The 20,499-nt window shown below is 34.4% G+C and overlaps 1 protein-coding gene across 1 annotated transcript in view; it reads left to right on the plus strand.

Moving 5' to 3' along the window:
- The window catches only part of LOC110213178 (neuron navigator 3), a 449,693-nt gene that overhangs the window by 251,748 nt on the left and 177,446 nt on the right, over positions 1-20,499 (plus strand). The window contains 1 exon segment of the mRNA XM_020993448.2: positions 13,260-13,379. Within this exon segment, the coding sequence (XP_020849107.1) occupies positions 13,260-13,379 (120 nt within the window).

Below are 20,499 nucleotides of genomic sequence, written 5' to 3' on the forward strand. Positions count from 1 at the left end.
AAAGAATTAGAAACTGAGGGGATGTCCATCAGTTGGGGAATGGCTAAACATGTGGTGTGTGATAATGATGGAATACTATTGTACTATAAGAAATGATGAGCAGGATGCTCTCAGAGAAACCTGAAAAGACTTACATGGACTGATTCAAAAAGAGATGTACTGTGTACAAAGTAACAGTAGTATTGTGAGATGACAAACTATAAATGACTAAGCTATTCTCAGCAATAAAATGATCTAAGACAACTCAAAGGACTTATGATAAAAAAAAAAATGCTGTCCATCCCCAGAAAAAGAACTCATGGTGTCTGAATACAGATGATGCATACTTTGTTTTTACTTTATTTTTCTTGAGTTTTTGTCTATGTTTTCTTTCACAACATGACCATTATGGATATTTTTTCCATGACTTCACATATATAACTTATATTGAGTTGCTTGCCTTCTTAATGAAGGAGGATGGGGAGGGTAGAAGGGAGAGAATTTGGATCTCAAAGTTTTGAAAATAAATATAAAAATTGTTTTTACACGCAACTGGGGAAAAATAAAATATTAAATAAAAGCTTAAATGCACACACACACACGCGCACACACACACACACACACACACACACACACTCACCCTATGAGGCATTGTTAGGGATTTTAATTACCTGGCAAGAAACTGAAGACCGTAAGTGCATTGGAGTCTTCATTACTCTGGTCATCTGAAAATAGAAACTTCAAAGGATATGGATAAATTTTAGGAAATACACTTTAATCTCATGTGTGAGAATCATATTTGAATTCCTGGATGACTTCTGAAGAGATAGAAATGATGGACTCAGCCTAGATCAGAGAACATTTTACAACACCTTTTTATAAAATAGTATGCCATAGGAAGCCATATATTTTTTGAAAAGTCTAGTGACTGATCTATCAAACTGGCTAGCATGACTGCAAAGGAAGATGAAAAATGTTGGAGGGGTTGTGGAAAAATTGGGACACTAATCCACTGCTAGTTGAGTTGTGACTAGCCCAACCAGTCTGGAGAACAATTTGGAACAATGTCCAAATGGCAATAAAACTGTGTATACTCCCAGAGATGTCACTACTATGTCTGTATCCCAAAGAGACAAAAGAAAAAGGATGTATTTGTATGAAAAGATTTATAGCAGCTCTTTTCATGGTGGTTAAAAATTGGAAATTGAAGGGCTGTCCATCAGTTGGGGAATGGTTGAACAAGTTGTGGTATATGATTGTGATGGGATACTATTGTGCTATAAGAATTGATGAGTGAGCAGGATGCTTTCAGAAAACCTTGGAAAGAGTTATATATGCTCATGAAAAGTGAAATGAACTGGACCAGAAGAACACTGTACACAGTAACGGTAATATCGTAAGGATGATTGACTGTGAAACAGTTTGGTACTCTGATCAATACAATGAACCAAGGCCATTCCAAAGGACTCATTATGATAAATGTTACCCAAGTCCAGAGACAGACAGACAGACAGAGAGAGAGAGAGAGAGAGAGAGAGAGAGAGAGGAGAGAGAGAACTGATGAACTCTGAGTGCAGACTGAATCATACTTTTTTAACTTTATTTTTCTTGGGCTATGTGTGTGCATGTGTATGTTTTGCAACATGGCTAATATGGAAATATCTTTTTCATGACTTCCCACGTATAACTGGTATCATATTGTTAGCCTTCTTAAGGGATGTGGAAATAGTAAGAAGTAAGGAAAGAATTTAGAACTCAACATTTAAAAAAAATTAATATTAAATTTTTTACATGTAATAGGGAAATATTTAATAAAAATAATAAAAATATGTATATTTTTAAAAGAAGGAAAAAAGAAAAGTCCAATGATTCACTGGTAAAAACAAACAAAACAAAAACAAACACAAGCAGATAACAAAAGAAAACATGGCTTCTGAATCTATACAAGAGTGAGGAGACAATGTGTTATAACAAGATGAACTAGATAGCTTAACAGAAGGACATTTGTTTGACCTCATGGGTATAGACTTACATTAGTGAGATGTGACGCATGACTGAAATATAGCAATAGAAGTGTGCATGTTCAAAGGCACAGGTTAGAAAAAAGGTTCTGTAGAATAAAATTGGCTATGCTAGAAGGAGTGGAATTCAAGAATACTTGAAAGGACCATGCTGGGTCAGTTCACACAGTGCAATTTTTTTTTTATCTACAAGGAAAAAATAGACAAAGTATGGGGAAAAATAATCATTTCAAAGTGAAATCATATCTACTTATAATTATTTGCATTTAGAGTACATTTAAAGGAGAAATTATTGTACATTATAATTGTATAAGGATATTTTAAAGTTATTTTTTAAATTGTTGTATCAAGCAATTCAGTTGATTCACTTGTTCCATGTAGAGTTAAAGGTATATTCTCATGTAAGAAAACCACTGAACCAGAACACAAAAACTGCATGTGGTTGAAGATCAATGAAGAAATAGACAGTATATTACTGATGCCAGATTTGGGTCATCTACAGATATGATAAGCATGTCATCACTGCCTTAATCTAAGTTATTGACAAAAAAAAATCTTAAATGGAAAATGTCCAAGGACAAACTCCTCTTACCTCCATTAGATGCTTCCCTCTTGGTTAACAGATATAGTAATATTAAAATCCTTCCCCTCCCCCCCGCTTATTCAAACAATTCTGAACCTATGTAAGTGTAGCCTGTATCTCTCCACCTTATCTATCCACAAAGAATTTGCAGAGATTTTGCCTGGAGCCTTGCTGAAATGTAGATGTGTTATGTATATAGTCTTTCTTGAGTATAGTGATCTTATTGGTTTTTGAAGGAAGAGGTAAATTGTATAGCGTGTCCTAGATTCCATTGTGGTCACTAGTGGTCATCAATTCCCTTTATCAGTGCTCAGTAACAATCTATTGAGTAATATTTATTTTTCCCTAGAGAATGTCAGTGTCACTCATCTATACATTTAGTTATCTTGCTATTCTCTCCTATGGAGAAAAAAAACCTGGATAGCATCTCTAGTATACTAGTTTACTAATAGTGTGCTATTCTCAAGTAAATATCTAGCATATGCATGTATGGCTTGGGAAAAAACAGTGTGGAGGAAAATGTAGCATTAGAATTGTGTTTGAAAAATATTTTATAATAAGGCATGATGTGGTGGTCATAAATAATAATAGACATTTACATAATACCATATAGTTTTAAAAGGACTTTCCTTGATCCATTTAGTTTTCACTAAAAATGAGAAAATTGGGTGACATTAATAAAGCCATGGGCAGCTGGGCAGTGTAGTAGATAAGAGCACTGGGCTTGGAATCAGGAAGACCCACCTTCATGAGTTCAAATCTGGCTTCAGACACTTACTAGCTGTGTGACACTGTGCAAGTCACTTAACTCTGCCTCAGTTCCTCTTCTGTAAAATGAGCTGGAGAAGGAAATGACAAACTACTCCAGTCTCTTTGCCAAGAAATCTGTAAATGTGTTTATGGAGAGTCAGATATAATTTAAAACAATTGAACAGCAACAAAGTCATACCAATATTATTCTCCTCTCACTACCTTTCTGGAGTCAGCCTGATCTCCCCAGTTCATAGAACATAACGTTGATAAATTTAGACCTAGATGCAGGCATGTTCTGAAGCCAGCTCATGATTGCCCCTACCAATTAGATAGAGTCAATTGTTACATTTTTAGTGTGATTGTTTATACCTCAGAAATAGAAAAATGTTACAAATCCAGGCTTGATTCGTTGCTTTATCAATTGTCTAGACTTAAGAAAGTAATAGAGAACAAGTTAATAATTCATCTTAAACTTAAAATTGTGTCATGTTTCTCAGAGAGTTGGTGTTAAACCTTTACCAACACACTTCTGGCTGGAAGGGACTTTGGAAATCTTCTATTATAGCAATACTTTCTAGAAATAGTCTTCTTGTTCTTGAGTCATTTCTTTCTTGTCCAACTCTCCATTACCCTATTTGGGGTTTTCTTAACAAAGATATTGGAGTAGTTTGCCATTTCCTTCTCCAGTTCACTTTACAGATGAGGAAACTGAGACAAAAAGGCTTAAGTGACTTGCCCAGAATCACATAGCTAGTAAGTGTCTGAGGCTGGATTTGAACCCAGGAAAATGAGTCTTCTGGACTCCTGGCCCAGTGCTCTTTCTACTCAGCCACATAGCTGCCCACAGGGCATGAATCAGGAAAACCTGAGTTCAAATATGGCCTCAGACACTAGCTGTGTGACCCTGGGCAAGTCACTACCTCTGTTTACCTTAATCTCTTGGAGAAGTTATGGCAAACCATTCCATTATCTTTGCCAAGAAAATCACATTCACAACAAGGTCCATGGGATCATGAAGAATCTATCAAGACCAAACAACAAGAAAAATATTTCAGCAATAAATTAATTCTTAAAATATATAAGATCATAGAGGAAACCAATTATATTGAAATACAGTTATTACACTAATGACAATGTTCATGAACCTCATGTTAAAAACTCTAGATCTAGTCCAACCTTCTCCATTTACAAATGATGAAACTGACCTTTAACTTGGTAAAGTGATTTGCCTGAGGTCAGCCTACATACAGCCCAGGTCCTTGGCTAATGCTTCCTCCTCACATTACCTTTGAAAAATGTGTCCATATATGTGTAATAACCTCCCTCCCACAATAGAATGGAAGCTCCTGGAGAGCCAGAACTATTCTTTTTATTTTGTTTTTTAATCTTTGTATTCCTACTGTCATGCATTTAGCAAGCTTCTAAATGTTTACTCAATTGAATGGAAGTTTCTAGAAGCAGTCTGGGTTGGCCTATGTCTACAACTGATCAACAGGTGTGACCACTTTCACCAGTTCAGCCATTCCTGTAGGGATTGTTGACTTCACAGACACAGGCCTTGTACTAAGTACACCACATGTAGCATTTAAATACCCCCCAAACTGTTTCAAAGTGTTCTCAAAACTAGTGAAGCAGAACCACTGACAATCAAACATTTTCAGTCTGTAAATGTGTCCACCCACAAAAATGTTCTTTCGCCCTTGGAAACATTTTTTTTTCTATGTGGGAATGCCAAAAACAAATTATGACCAAAACCATTCAAGTCAGGAATTTTTTTCAGACACACCCATAAGTCCAAAAGCTTGTCCTAGAGAAGAGCAGTAATGTAAACCAAAGGGATCAAAATGGTTCCTTTTTCTATATTCTGGGAAGCCTCTTTTGTCAATTTTATCTGGAGCTGATCCTGAAAGGAACTAGCAGCTCCCCAATATTGACTCAGAGAAGCTTTAAGTGAGGCCACTGGTTTTCAGAAGATTTAAATCTAGAAGAGATGTTAGGATCTAATCCCCCATGTTTTACTGGGGAAGAAACTGTTGTCTAGAGAATTAGATCATTTTGCCAAAGGTCATTTTGGGTATGAACATTGGACATAGAATCAGGTAGACCTAAGTTCAACTTATGCTTCAGAGACTGAGTAGTCATGTGATGATGGGCAAGTTACTAATTTCTCTCAGTCTTAGTTACTCAACAATAAAATGGGGATACTGATAGCATCTCTCTTTACAGAGAAAAGAAAGTACTAGGTTAGATAGGGTTGGGAGAGGTGTTCTTGCTCACTGGGAGAGATTGGGATGACTTCCTGGAAGAAAGACAATTTGACCTAGGCTTTTCCATGTTGGATAGGATTTCATCAGATTATCAATATTTATTACTCTCTAAATTTTGACTCTGCAGACATATTTTTAAGAATCTGATAATTAAAAATGTAATAGCTGTATGACAATTTCTCACATATTGGTAGCTTTCCAATGCTTCTCCTTTCAATTATCAACTTCTTTTTGAATAAACATTTATGCTATATGAAATAAACTTTTAAATTTTACTGAAACAAAAATACTTTTTAAGTTCAATAAGAAATTTTATATTATATAAATAATAGGATATTGATCTTTAGTGTGAATTGTCTATATATATTACACACACACATACACACATATACATAGACACATATACACACACACACATATATATATATACACATATATACAGACATATGTCTATCTATATCTATCTATTTATCTACCTACCTATCTGTCTCTCTATCATGGGATTCATTTATAGCTTTAGTTATTCTCCTGAGACTAATGTCATGTGTTTTTCCCATGAGTTCTACTTGTCATAATTATTGCAAATAAGTAAATAAATAAATGGAGTTTTCTCCACACTCTCTTGATTATTTCAAAATGTTTCTCTTGACTAACCATCCCATCCCCCTATTGACATACTTTTAAGTGATACTGCTGAAACTACAATGACAGGCTTTTGGGGAATCACATTTCTCCTCTCCATAACTCTTTTGGAAAAGATCCCTTGACAGAGAGAGTGAACAGATTGTAGCATAATTTTTCACGAGAAATGATGTAAGTCGCATCCTTTTAGACATTTAAACCTACATAGAAGGAATGAGAATGAAGAAAGGATCCCTATAGAGTAACATAAATCAAGATTGTGACATTTTAGGGGGGCATACACTGTGCATGAATACTACAAAGAGACATTAGGATTTGACATAAAAACACTACATCAACTTCCAGTTATTTTCCATTCCTAAGACTTTAGTATGTACAAATGATAATTAAAAGATATCACTTTTTTATTTTTGTATATTTAGTCCAATTATAGCTTAGCTTATTTTTTAGGATATGGAAAATAGAATTTTAAAGAAAAATGATGATAAATTATTTATTTAAAAAATTTACAGGAACTATTTACTGTTTCATTTTATTCCAGACTGATTTTTGTATCATAAATTCACTTCAGAATCAACAGATTATTGAGAAAACATTTTTTTATCTTTTTGCTAACTCAAATTCTCTTTTAATTCTCCTGTTGTTAAGGAATCTGCATTCTTCCATATTGACTGTTGTTGAACTTTGTGACTATAATGGAGCTGTCCACAAAATAAAATTACTGAATTTGGGAAGTGGTCAGTACCCTTTCAATAGAAGAAAGGCCATTTTCAGGATATTTTTAGAAGGTAAAATCCATAGGTTTTAATGAAAGACTAGATGTAGTAGATAAATGAGAAAGAAGAAACAAGCTCCAACAATTACCCATCAACAAATCTGTTTGTCTTTCTTTTTCAATCAATATATATATGTATATATATATATATATATATATATATATATATATATATTAAGGGCCTACTATATTCTAGGCACTGTCCAGGTGCTGATGATTCAAAGACAAAAATGAAAGTCTCTTTCTCAAGGAGCTTACATTTTAAATGGGAGGCAAGTTATGTGCCTATTAAATATAAACAAAGTAGAGCTAAGGTAATTGTGAGGAGGTTTCTAACAGCTAGGGCAACTGGGAAAGATCTCTTGTTGGAGTTGTTTAAACTGAGCCTTTCAGGAAACTGGAGATGCTAGGAGGCAGAAATAAGGAGGGAATGTTTTTCAGTCATGGGGCACAGTCTATACAAAGTCACAAAGATGGAAGAATACTTGTCTTTGTGTGTGGAAAAACTACTGTGTAGTGTGTGAATGGAATTAATGTACAACAAGCCTAGAACAATAAATTAGAGACAGATTGTAAAAGGTTTTGAATATGAAAAGGAACATTTTATTTATTTAATCCTAGACACAGCGAAGGCCCACCAGAGCTTCTTGTGTAGAAGAGTGACATGGTGAGACCTGTGATTTAGGGGGAAAAAATTCTTTTAGGACCTACTAGGAAGATGAATTAGAGAGGAAAGACTCTTGAGGGAAGATTTTCAAACAGGAAGTTATTATAATATTTCATGTAACAGTAATGAGGGAAATAACTAGGGTGGTAGACCCTTAAATGGAGAGAAGGAAATAGGTACTCACGGATATAGGAATTATGTAGAAATACTACCAAAGAAACAGCTATGTGGCACATAAAAATGTTAATATTGAGGCTGATGGGATGGCACTTCCATCAGGGTTCTGAGCTCAAATGTATAAAAACTTGCTTATTAAGTATGTGTGTCTATATGTACATACATGTATGGGTATATATGTGTATGTAGGTAAATATGTATAGAATCTCAATCCTAGGTCCCTTAGTATGAGCATATGAGAGAACAACATGCTTAAAGTTCTTTAAGTAAAGAATTTTTAGTTTCCTAAGTGTGTATGGGGTTGAATATAAAGTATCCTCAGAGATGTGAAGATCTTGGGGAAAATATCATCACTACTAAAAAAAAAAGTAGTTCCAGTAATGTGCAAATGAAAATATAAGCAAAACTGTGAACAAAATCAATTGTTAGGATAACTGATGACTTATTCAGAGGGCTTTTTCTAAGCAGTTCACAAAAGGAAATATGTTTATATGATTGTCCTTGTATAACCTATATCAGATTGCTTGCCATCTTGGGGAGAGGGGAGGGAAGGGTTGGAAGGAAGGAGAAAAAATTCAAAATTCAAAGTCCCATAAAAAAGGAATGTAGAAAACTATCTTTAAAAGTAATTGGGAAAAATAAAATACTATTTACCAAAAATAAATAAATAAAATAAATAGTTCATCATAGTTTTAAAAAATTGTTTTCATTCATGGTTTTATTCATTTCCAGGGTTAGGGAAAAACCAACAACAATTAGCACTAGTGACTTGACTTGTCCTCTTCTGATTCTCTCTCATCTCTGATCTCTAGCTGTCTTTAGTATACCTGCTACTGAATATCCTATTGTCAGATAAAATGAATCATGGAGAAGACAGAACTTCACACTCTTCCCTTAGTTTTCTCAATCACCAGGACTGATGCATCCTTGTACAACTAATTACAAAATGCAAAGTTCCCTTCACCTTCCACTTCAGTCCCCACATCTTATTCTCCTTCCCCTTCCCTTTTCTCTTCCTCTGTTTTTGGGGACCAATATTGGTCTTTAGAATTATGCAGAACTTAGCTTCTGTTTATTTTTCTTTTCATTTATATTGTTGCTCCCCTGGTTCTCATGTTTCACTTTGCGTCATTTCACACAGACTTTACCACGGTTCTATGAATTAGTGATACATATCATCTCAACAAACTGTGTGAGGATCCTGAGAGACAGCATGGTATAGTGGAAAGAGAGCTGGAGTCAGTGGACCTACATTTGTATGGGCACTCTCTCATGCAAGTAATTTAATCTGTCTGGGTCATGATTTCTTCCTCTAGGTCACTTCTTGGTGCAGCATAGCCAATGATTTCTTGCTTTTAGTCTATAGTGTCTTAGCTGTCAGGATGATCCATGTATTGACTAGCCAAGGAGGTTGCTCCTCAAAGATGGTTTCTCTCCAGACTTGTCTTTAGTTGCTGTAGCTACTATCAAACTCTGGAATGAATTTTATTGCTGGGACTTTGATAGCTCATCTTTCAAAGCTGACAAGATCATAACCTTATGTTTTCTTTGTCCTATGCTCATTCACATAAAATCAGTAAAGAATAAACAGAGAGGCAAAGAATGAGGCACCATGTACTCATAACTAAGTGACCAGCAGGGGAAAGATAGAGGGAGAGAGGGAGGGAGAGGGGAAGAGCCATAAACAGAGACAAAAGGAAGAAGAAAGAAGAAAAGAACAAATAAAAGAGAAAGAAAAGAACCAGCCTGAGGCTTCTCCTATAATGGGAGAACCATGGAATTTCATCTTCCTATTCATAGAAATGCTGCCAGGAAAGTGTAACTCTGCCTCATTTAAATTTAATTCATAAGCAAGTTAAGCCATCATTCCATGATGTCATTGATCCTCTTTGAAAATGAAGGAGAAGGGCATCTAGGTTGTGCAGTGGATAGAACACTGGCCTTGGAGTCCAGAAGACCTGAGTTCAAATCCTTCTCAAACACATAACACTCACTAGCTGTGTGACTCTGGGCAAGTCACTTAACCCCAATAGCCTCACCAAGAAAAAGAAAAAATAAAATGAAAGACAGACAAAAAACTACGTGCCAGGTAGTAAACTAAGTGCTAGAGTTACAAATAAAAAGTGAAAACAACTCTTGTTTTTAAGTTTATATGGTAATTAGGAAGACTATTTACATAATTAGGTATATACAAAATACATATAAATGGCACGTAACCTTAGAGAAGAAGGAATTAGCATTGGAGGTGGGGGAGTAGGTACAGATCAGGAATCACCTCTTGTAGACTTTGAATATGAGCTGAATCTTAAAGGAAGATGATGATTCTAAGAGGTGAAGGTAAGGAGGAAGGACATTCTAGACAGGTGGGACAACCAGTGCAAGGTCAGAGAGCTTGGAGATGGAACACTTGGGTATGGAGAACAACCCATAGGCCAGTATGACTGAATCATAGGGTGAGAACATGTAAGAATTTTATTGCCTTACTACATAGGTCTTTCATTCTCTGCTTAATTAAAACATAAAAATTTAATTCCATTTTCAAATGACCTATTAAATTTCCTTTTACTGTTCACCTAGTTTGATATCTTTAACATTTAAAAAATAGGTTAGTAAATCTTTATTGAATGAAAGAACGGTGTTTACTATTGTGGATAAATCACTTTGTCTCACTAAACTCCACTGGCCTCATCTGCAAACTGCAGATAACAGTGCCTGCCCTATGTTCCTCAAAAGGTTGCCATGCAGAAAATGTTATCTGAACCATAAAGTAATACATCATTGTGAGCAACTTATCTTTAAACTTTGCATGTTAAGTGAAATTCTACTGCTTTTAACTTAGTCAAAATTGTATTATTGATGAAGTAATAAAAATGATAAAAAGGGAGTAAAGTGACAAAAAGATGTAAAGATGACTTTTATATTGTTAATTGCTTCCTATGACAGAGTGAAGTAAGGCTACTGATTGCTCCTAATTTTGACAGAGAATGGTGAGCTAAGTATTGAAAGCTTGTAAAGAAGTTTATTACCTCCCTCAGGTCAGGGAATTCCACAAAAGGCTTCATGGAACAACAACAGTGAAGATTCCTTGATCTGTTGCATTGTAAACTCTGAACACTGATGGTTATTTAAGTAGAAATCAGATTAATTGAACTGTTCATTATCTTTTTATTAATACAATTTATTTTGACACAAGAATAATTTTTCAATAAACAGGCTGTAGCATATTCTATTTTCCTTAATAAAAACAGTTAAGCAAACCCACCTAATATAATGATTATGATTGACTGCCCCGATGGTTTCTCATTTATTAGAAATAAAGAATAAAAGGGCTTTCTAAACATGAATCCCTACTTATAAACAACAGCAGCTATTGTATTTGACCCAAATTGTGTTCATTTATGTTGCCTTTAGTTCCATTATTGAAGTTGTTATGTATACTGTTGTTTTTGCTCTGCTTTATTTTTAAGGTATCTGTTCATATACATCTTCATATTATTCATCAGTGATTTCTCATTATATTCACATACCACAATTTGTTTCCTTACATTTGCTGCTACAATTTCTATTTATGAATAAATTGGTGCATGTAGAACTTTCTTTACAGAATTAACATCTCTGGCATAAAAACCCATTAGTGGGATCATTTGATTAAAGGCTATGGACAATTTAGTAATTTTCCTCATATAACTCCCAATTGTTTTGGGAATGGATAGGCCAATTCACCTCTATTCCAACGGTGTGGTTCTGTGTTTCTATAATCCCTAAAACATCATTTCTTTTTTTCTCTTTTTACCACCTATACCAATTTGATGGGTATGAAGTGGTTCCTGAATGCCACTTTAATTTATAGTTCCTTTTTTTTTATTAGCGATTTGGCACGTTTTTATGTAGGTATTAATGCTTTGCATTTTTCTTAAAAGCTCTTCCAGTCCTTTAATCACTTTTCTATTAGCAAATGACTCTAAATTCATTGATGTCAAATCAATCTAGTTTCTGGAGGTAAGATTTTTATTATCATACATTGATTTCCCCCTGCAATCCGTAACTTTTTTTAAATTTAAGTTGCATTTACTTTATTAATAATGTGAAACTTAAAATTTTATACAATAAAAATGTAACTTTTGTCTTTTTAAAAACCTCTATACCTTGTCTGCTTATGAATCACTAACCATAGTTGTGAACATTCTAGCATTCTATTATTCTCTAATTTATTATGATAGGAAGTTTTATATTTAGATACAAATCTATACATAATTTATTATGTCAAATAGTGTTAAGATTTTAGTCTCAGCTTATTTTGTGACAAGCTGCTTTTCAGTTTTGCCAGAAATTTTTGTTGAATATGGAATCCCCTCCCTTGGATTCATGAGTTTTTTGAATACTACAACCAGTGCCAAAATAGCTTTGATGAAATAATTTGAGTCCTTATAGTCCTGATGTTACACTGTTCATAATTCATTTTATTATTTCCCTTGAAATTGCTGACCTTTTGTTCCTCTGTTCTTAATTTTGTTAATATTTAATCAAATTATAGAAAATAGTACCTTAGCAGTTTGATTGGCATAAAATTTGGTATGAAAATTGACCTAGGTAATATTATTTTTATTATATAAATATAACCGAATATAATAAATTATTAAAGCTCTCTAATTACTTCAGTATATCTTGATTTTCATAGTATATGTATAAACACACATATACACATATGCATACATATATAGACACATACAAATACATGTATACACATACATTTATATATACATATTCGTACACACATATATGTATTGTGTATATATGCATGTATGCATGTATGTCCCACATGTACCTTCTGATGTTAGGAGCAGCTAACAGTAGATGCATACAGTGTGTAGCTACAGTGAATAGAATTCTGGGCCTAATATCAGAAGACCTAAGTTCAACTCTGGCCTCAGAGACAGCCTGGGTCACATTCTCTGTTTGCATCAGTTTCCTCATCTAAAAAGTGGGGATAATAATAGCACCTACCTCCCAGGGTTGTTGTGAGAATCAAAAGAGAAAATAATGTAAAGTGCCCAGCATATAGGAAGCACTGTACAAGTGTTATAATAATAATGATGATGATGCTAGATCCCAAACATTTTAAGCGTTTTATAGTTACTTTAAACAAATGTTCTACCTTTTCTCCCAAATTTTCTAACAATATATAGAATTATTAATATTTTTGTGGATTTATTTTGTATCGTGTTCTTTTGCTGAAGCAAATTATTGAATTGATGAAGTTCTTTGTTAATTCTTTAAGGTCTTCTAAGAAAACTACAGAGATAACTTTGCTGCTTTTCTATTGGTATATATTCTTTTGATTTTGTTCTCTTGTCTCTGCTCAAATCCTACTAACTCATTGGTAATTTATTTTCAGATACATGACAGATGGAGGACTAAACCTATATACTAGAAGTTTGAACCGAATACCAGACTTGGCAACATCTCGTGATGTCATTCAGAGAGGGGTACATGATGTGACCGTTGATGCAGATAGGTAACTATATAAAGCTCTATGAATTTTAAGAACATTTAAGCTAATTAATTGTACACAGAAGAGTTTGACCCCATCAATTTAAAGAAAGGGACACTATTTTTCTGTTGTGCTATTAGGATTATCCTAATATTTGAGTACCAGATTTTTTTCTTTCAGGATACTTTAATAATTGTAAATTTGAACACTCTATAATTATCTTTTAATTAGTTGTTGGTGAGGTATTTTTAAAAATTCAGACTATGTTATTGTGAAATAACACAAAAATGAATAGTACTGAGGAAAAAAAGAATAAGCCTATGACATTTATTTATTTAATTTATTTAGTTTTTTAGATTTTATTAATATATTTTGATTTATCAACAATCACTTCCATATGCTTTTGAGTTGAAATTTTTTCTCCCCTTCCTCCCCCCCACCCTCCCCAAGATGGCCCACAATCTGATATAGGCTTTACATTTACATACCCATTAAACATATTTTCACATTAGTGAAGTTGTAAGTAAAAATTAAAACCAATAGGAGGAACCATCAGAAAGATGAAACAAAAGTCAACAAAAGGTAAAAATAAGTGATAGTGATTCAACTTCCATAGTTCTTTCTTTGGATGTGGACAGCATGTTCCATCCCGAGGCCTCTGGAGATGTCTTAGATCCTTGTAATGCTGAGAAGGGTTCAGTTTAACAATAGTAGTCATCGCATAACGTGGCTGTTATTGTGTACAAAGTCCTGTTGGTTCTGCTCACTTCACTCAGCATCAGACCATATAAGTCTTTCCATGTTTTTCTGAAGTCAGCCTGTTCATCGTTTCTTATAGCACAATAGTATTCCATTACATTCATATACAACTTGCTCAGCCATTCCCCAATTGATGGGCATCCTCTCAATTTCCAATTCTTTATGGCATTTTTTAAAATTAGTGCCAAGCTTAAGTTATATAATTTTATGATACTTCAATAGATTTTTAAACATGGAGAAAATAGGGAAGAAAGAGGAATGAAATAAAAACAGTGACATAATCTTAGACCTTGAAGGAAATTTGAGTGATTTTCATACTAAGATCTTAGATTTAGCGTGAGATGGGACCTCAGAGGCCATATAATCTAACTTCCTCCCACATTTTTCAAATCAGCAAATTGAAAACCAGGACAGCTAAATAACATGCAGCATAAAATCTTGTAGGTAGTATCCGAAGTGGTGTCTGAACCCAGATCCATTGCTCTTTCTATTCTCCCCTCCTGCTAATCCCCATCCGTTTACCAATAGACTAGAGAAAGCATTCACAGTCAGCATAAAAATTGCAACCCAGATCGCTCATTCCTAATACCCCAGGGCCATTTATGCTACTAGGTGCTACCTCCCTTAAAGGGAAAGGTGATTTTACTTTTTTGCTTTCAGATAATTCTGATATCAGAGATAAAAATTTTTTTAAAAAAAATGAAAAAGGCTTGCTGTGCATCCAGAGAGTTAGACAACCTATTAATCATTACTCTACTGGTGGGAGAAAAGGTACATAACCTGTTGGAAATAAATCAAATAGAAAAATTGACAAAGGGAGAGTATAAATTTGGGAAAATGTCAGTGTAATCCATTCATATAGAATTCGGTTTGTGAATGCTATGTATGTGTTTATATGCATGCAAGTGCTTACTATATGTGTGCATATATATATATATATATACATATATATATATATATATATATATATATATACATAAACACAAGCACGTGTATGACATTTTATAGATGCACATATGTGTGTATGTGTATCTATATAATTTGAGCTTTATAACAACAGCCTAGGCTAAGTAGCTATAGGATAATATCCTAATTTAAAGATGAAGAAATTGAGGTTTGGAGAGAGTAAGTGACTTACCAGCCAATGTGAAAGGAAAAATTTGACCCCAAATCTCTCCTGATTACTGGTCCATTGTTCTTTCTACTATAGCACTACTACTGTACACTTTGGGGGTAGGACTTCTTATGTTATACTTCTCTTATATCGCCCAATGCATCTTTCCCACTTCTGGGAAGTCAGACACTCAATGAATTCACTGATTTATTGTCATTTGATAACAAAGCCACAGACTCTTGGGGCATTAAGGCAACACTTTGAAAATTGGAGAACTTTCTAATTGTTGAGAATAATTTTCTTCAGTCTTCCTGGTGTAGTGGAAAGAAAGGTGGTTTGCAGTTAGGAGGATCTGGGATTAAGTCTTTTCCCTGTTACATACTGGCTCTCTAATCTTAAACAAGTCATACAACTTCTTACTGCCTTGGATAGCTCTCTGTGGCTTTAAGATGCAATAGCGTTATAGATCTCTATTGATGGAGGGAATGTCTTTACAAGTCTGGAGTTTCCCCATAGTTTGCTTCATGGAAGTGAATGAAGCAAAAAGGTAATACAGTTATTTGTTAGGGGTATCAGAAATCTGTACCTGCATGGTTAGAGATCTTGAAAGGTAAGGAATGAGTGAAACTGGGTGTGTTTGGGGACTTTTACAGTTGTCTCAGCAGCAGTGAAGCTGTATCTAGGACAAAGGAATCAGGAAAAGATGTATCCCCCCCACCTTTAGTGTATAGCATCTTGGGTTAGAAGGGATTGTACTATTGAATTTCTTTGAAATATGTTAGGTATTCTGTGACAGAAATTCACAGTAGTATTTATAATACCTTTGAAGAATGAAAGATGACTAAGGATGTTAAAGTTGAAATGATGCTACTTAGCTATTTTTAAATTTGGTGACTAGAGCTTTCTCCCAGTAGAAATAAACAACATTTTCTATATGTAACAGAATTGATCTTAAAAGTCCAGTGTTTAATCACAGAAAGGGAGCCAGTACAGATGTAATTGCTGCCTTATCCCATGATCCCTTTATGAGATAGGAACAAATTCCTTAAGTGAATTAGAAAAGAAGCATTGCCGTAGGATGGAAAATGAGGAAATTCAGGGCAATCTTTAAAAGTCAGTTCATTAAACCAAGAAGTCAGACTTGAAGAGGAAGCCAGGTCTTGGTGCGTTTCATGGAACTGGAGAAAGGGAACTCTTGAGAAGTTTCATAATGCTTGAAAACCAGAAGGCTGGGGCTGAGGCAGCTGCAACAAAGAAAGGGGCCAGGATTGGGCAAATAAGGCTGTTCAGACTGTTCAGGCACAGTAGTGTCGAGACAGACACTATACTGCTAATCTACCATCTCCTGATCTACAGACCCCCAGGTTTCATCTCTTTTCTCATCTTGGACTCCCAGTAGGAGCTTTTCTATTTAAACACTGGTATGTCTGTCAAATTCCTTCACTTAAATATATACTATGTCTTAACAAACTGCTATTTAACTACAGGCCTTCTTTTAGTCTGGGAGTATGTATTGTAAAGGCATTTTGGAAGAAGCGGTAATGGGTTTGGACATCCCCACATAAGAGGGAGGGATAAACACTAACACTGAGATGTTTGCCACAGCACAGGATCTGGCTAGGGGCTAAGAGCATTAAGGAAAAAAAAAGATTAAAGATCCTTGGACGCAGCTTCACTGAGTAGAGAATGTACATTTGATTTTGATGTTCAGTCATTTCAGTTGTCTGATTCTTCATGACATCATTTGGGATTTTCTTGGCAAAGATACTGGAATAGTTTGCCATTACCTTCTCCAGCTTATTTTACAGAGGAGGAAACTGAGGCAAGCAGGGTTAAGTAACTTGCCCAGAATCATATAGCTAGTTAAATATCTGAGGCCATATTTAGATTCAGAAAGATGAGTCTTCATGATTTCAGGCCAGGTATTCTATTTACTCTGCCACCTAGCCACCTGGAATGAACATTTATACTGGGAGATACATCTAGGTAATGAGAAAGTAGTGGGAAGAGAATTAGGAATAGGTAAAGAAGAAACCTGCTTACTGTTGCATCCCACTACTGTACTATGTACTTCACCAGAAACTTATAATTATTGAAAATACTCTTAAATCAAATTTTTCTTTAATCTGTTTTGGTTTTATAGGATAAAATGTTATACCAATTTCATTAAGAAGGGTAACTTTTTTGGGAATTATCATTGTCATAAATAGAATTATGTTGAATCAGTGGATAAAATGAAAAGAGCTCTTTTTGAAAGCATTTAGCAAGCACACATACATACATACATACATATGTGTGTATGTACCTTTCTGATCGAACCTTTAAAGGGAAAAATAAAAGGCCTTCCCATATCTGAATCAACAGCATGAAAACTTTGGGAAAACAGGTGACTTGCTTCTGTAGAAAGGGCCATATAGCATCATGAGAGTGTCAACTGAAAGTTATAAGGGGACTTATAAATTATTTTATCCATTTTCCTTATTTTATAGATGGGAAAATTGAGGCCCAGAGAGGTGTGGATTAATATAACCAGTAATTAACAAAGGTGGAATGAACCCAAGTCCCTAGATTCCATATCCAGTGTTCTTCCTGATGAATGTACCATATTCTCTCTCTCCACTGAATATATTTTTTTTGTGCATGGATATTATGTAAATGAGGGTTAAGTGTGAAACCTCTGGTCATTTGCTTAATGCCGTATGGATTTCCTGACATATGCAAAAAGGTGACAACTTCACTTATTCTACCATTTAAAAAAACAGAGCCAAATTCAAAAACTTTTAGAGGCTTTTAGTTAAAATATTTTAACAAGGCAAAAAAAATTTATATTTTTCTGTGAAGTTGTGGTCAGGGAAGGAGATTTTCCATGTGCACTTTTTTGTCTTTTTGATGTCTAATATTCTCTGCCTGTTCATCTCTTTTTTTTTCCCCTCTGGCCTGTCTCCCTGGAGTAGATCTTCATGTTGGCTTGCGTGGGGGATTAAAAGCAATGAAATAAAAATTTGCCCTTTCTTTTCCCTTTCAGACTCCTCTTTGATCATTGGGCAATATCAGACCTAGCTTGGGGATATGAGAATGGGGTTGAATTCAGGAATGAGGGAATAACAATGGAGTTGTGTATGCTAGGTTTGAGAAATGCCTGTATGCCAATAAAATTATCCAAATATAATGCCATACATTGAAGAACAAAACCAGGAAACACAAGGACAGGATTCATACTAAAATAGGGAAATACTAATTTTCAAATGTAATTTTAATTCATTTGAACAGATATTTATTAATTGTCCACTCGGTGCAAAATGCTCTACTAGTCAGTGGGGGAGATAAAAATGGGTAGAGATAATATGATTCCTACCTTCATGAATCTCACATTCATCAATTTAGCTTGATGTCTATTTTAAAAAACTCATTTTCTTTATGAGCAACAGTAGTTTAGAAGGAGAGTCCTTAAAAAAAAAAAGAATGCCTTAGAGGAACACTGAGTCTTAAACTGGTGTGAATTAAGGACATGTCACTTGTAATACAAAGTCAGTTCTGTGGGTTGACTTTCTACTTCATTCATTACGGAACAATAATGTGTACTTGAAATCATTTCAGAAATTCAAGTTGTGAGAATAGTTGAAAAAGTGAATGAAAGAATTAAGTAACTCCAGAGAGAGACAGAATGCAATAACAATGACTTATTCAAGTGTTTAATTGGAAAAGAAGAAGAAGAAATAATTATAATTCCAAATTGCTTCCCAATTTCAGCTTCAGGGCTGTACTTTTTATTCATTCTGTTCTTTGTGCCCAGAAAGTCTGCCTTCCTCTTTGCCAGTTCCATTCTTGTTCATCCTTCAAAGCAAAAGCTCTTAACCTGGAATCTGTGAACTTGTTCTATTTTAAATAATTTTATATTGTATTGCAATGTAGTTGGCTTCCATTATAACCCTACATATTGTAGTTGTTTTTTTAATTTAAATTTAAAACATTATTTTAAGTAAGGGAGCACATGCCACCAGATTTCCAAAAGGGTCCATCGCACAACAAAGGTTAAGACTATTACTTTGAAGGGGCAGCTAGGTGGCGCAGTGGATAGAGCACTGGCCCTGAAGTCAGGAGGACCTGAGTTCAAGTCTGGCCTCAGACCAAACGCTTGACACTTAGTAGCTGTGTGACTTTGGGCAAGTCACTTAACCCCAATTGCCTAAAAGCTAAAAAAAAAAAAGACTATTACTTTGATGATACAAAAGCCACCCACCATCTTTATGAAATATTCTCTAATATCCCACATAAGTATTTTTCTCTTTAGAACTTCACATACTGCTTTTAAAAAAAACTCTCTTATTCACTTATCACACAGTGTTTTGTATCAGTCACTACATGTGTGATATGTGCATTTCTTTTCTTGACCATTCTATTCTTTCAGGCTCCTCTTTCCTCCTAGATAATTCTTTCTTGATTAGCTTGAGTGTTTATTTTTATGTAAGTTTGAATCCCACCAGAGATATATGTGAATTTAACTGATATATATACACACACACACACACACACACACACACACACATATATATATATATATATATACACACACACACACATATAGATAGATAGATAGATAGATAGATACAGATAGATATTATGTATGTATATCTATATATGTATTATATATATATAACAGTTTAAATTATTTTTAAATAATGGAAAATAAAAGTTATGATTAATGGAAAATGGTTAAAATAGAAGCAACACAAACAGTATAACTAACACTCTCTTCCTTGGCAAATCAAAAATAACTCCTAAGTGAAGAAGAATATTTTTATAGCCAACTGAAGTACCTGCTGAAGTATTTTAGGACCAAGGATTTGACATTTACTTTGCTTTTCATATAATGCAATGCAAGTTAGCTGTATACAATGATCTTCTAACATTTTGTAAATCAAAGATAAAATTTCAGTTTTGAAAACTGCTTAATTCATTTATTTTTATCAGAAATTGGTATTGGTCCCTTCAACTGCTTTCTCAAGTGAACAATACAGAAAATCATAACAAATATTCATAGTCCAACTTGGTTCAATGGATAGAGTGCTGGGTCTGGAGTCAGGAAGAATAATTTTCCTAAGGTTGAATCTGATTTCAGCCACCTACTAACTGTGTAACCTTGAGCAAGTCACATGACCCTGTTTGCCTCAGTTACCTCATCTGTAAAATGTGCTTAAATGGTGAACCACTCCAGTATCTCTGCCAAGAAAACCCCAAATTGATTCATGAAAAATCAGATGGGACTGAAAT

The sequence above is a fragment of the Phascolarctos cinereus genome, unplaced genomic scaffold (assembly GCF_003287225.1).
Source record: "Phascolarctos cinereus isolate Bilbo 61053 unplaced genomic scaffold, phaCin_HiC Scaffold_1;HRSCAF=81, whole genome shotgun sequence".
NCBI classification, from domain to species: Eukaryota; Metazoa; Chordata; class Mammalia; order Diprotodontia; family Phascolarctidae; genus Phascolarctos; species Phascolarctos cinereus.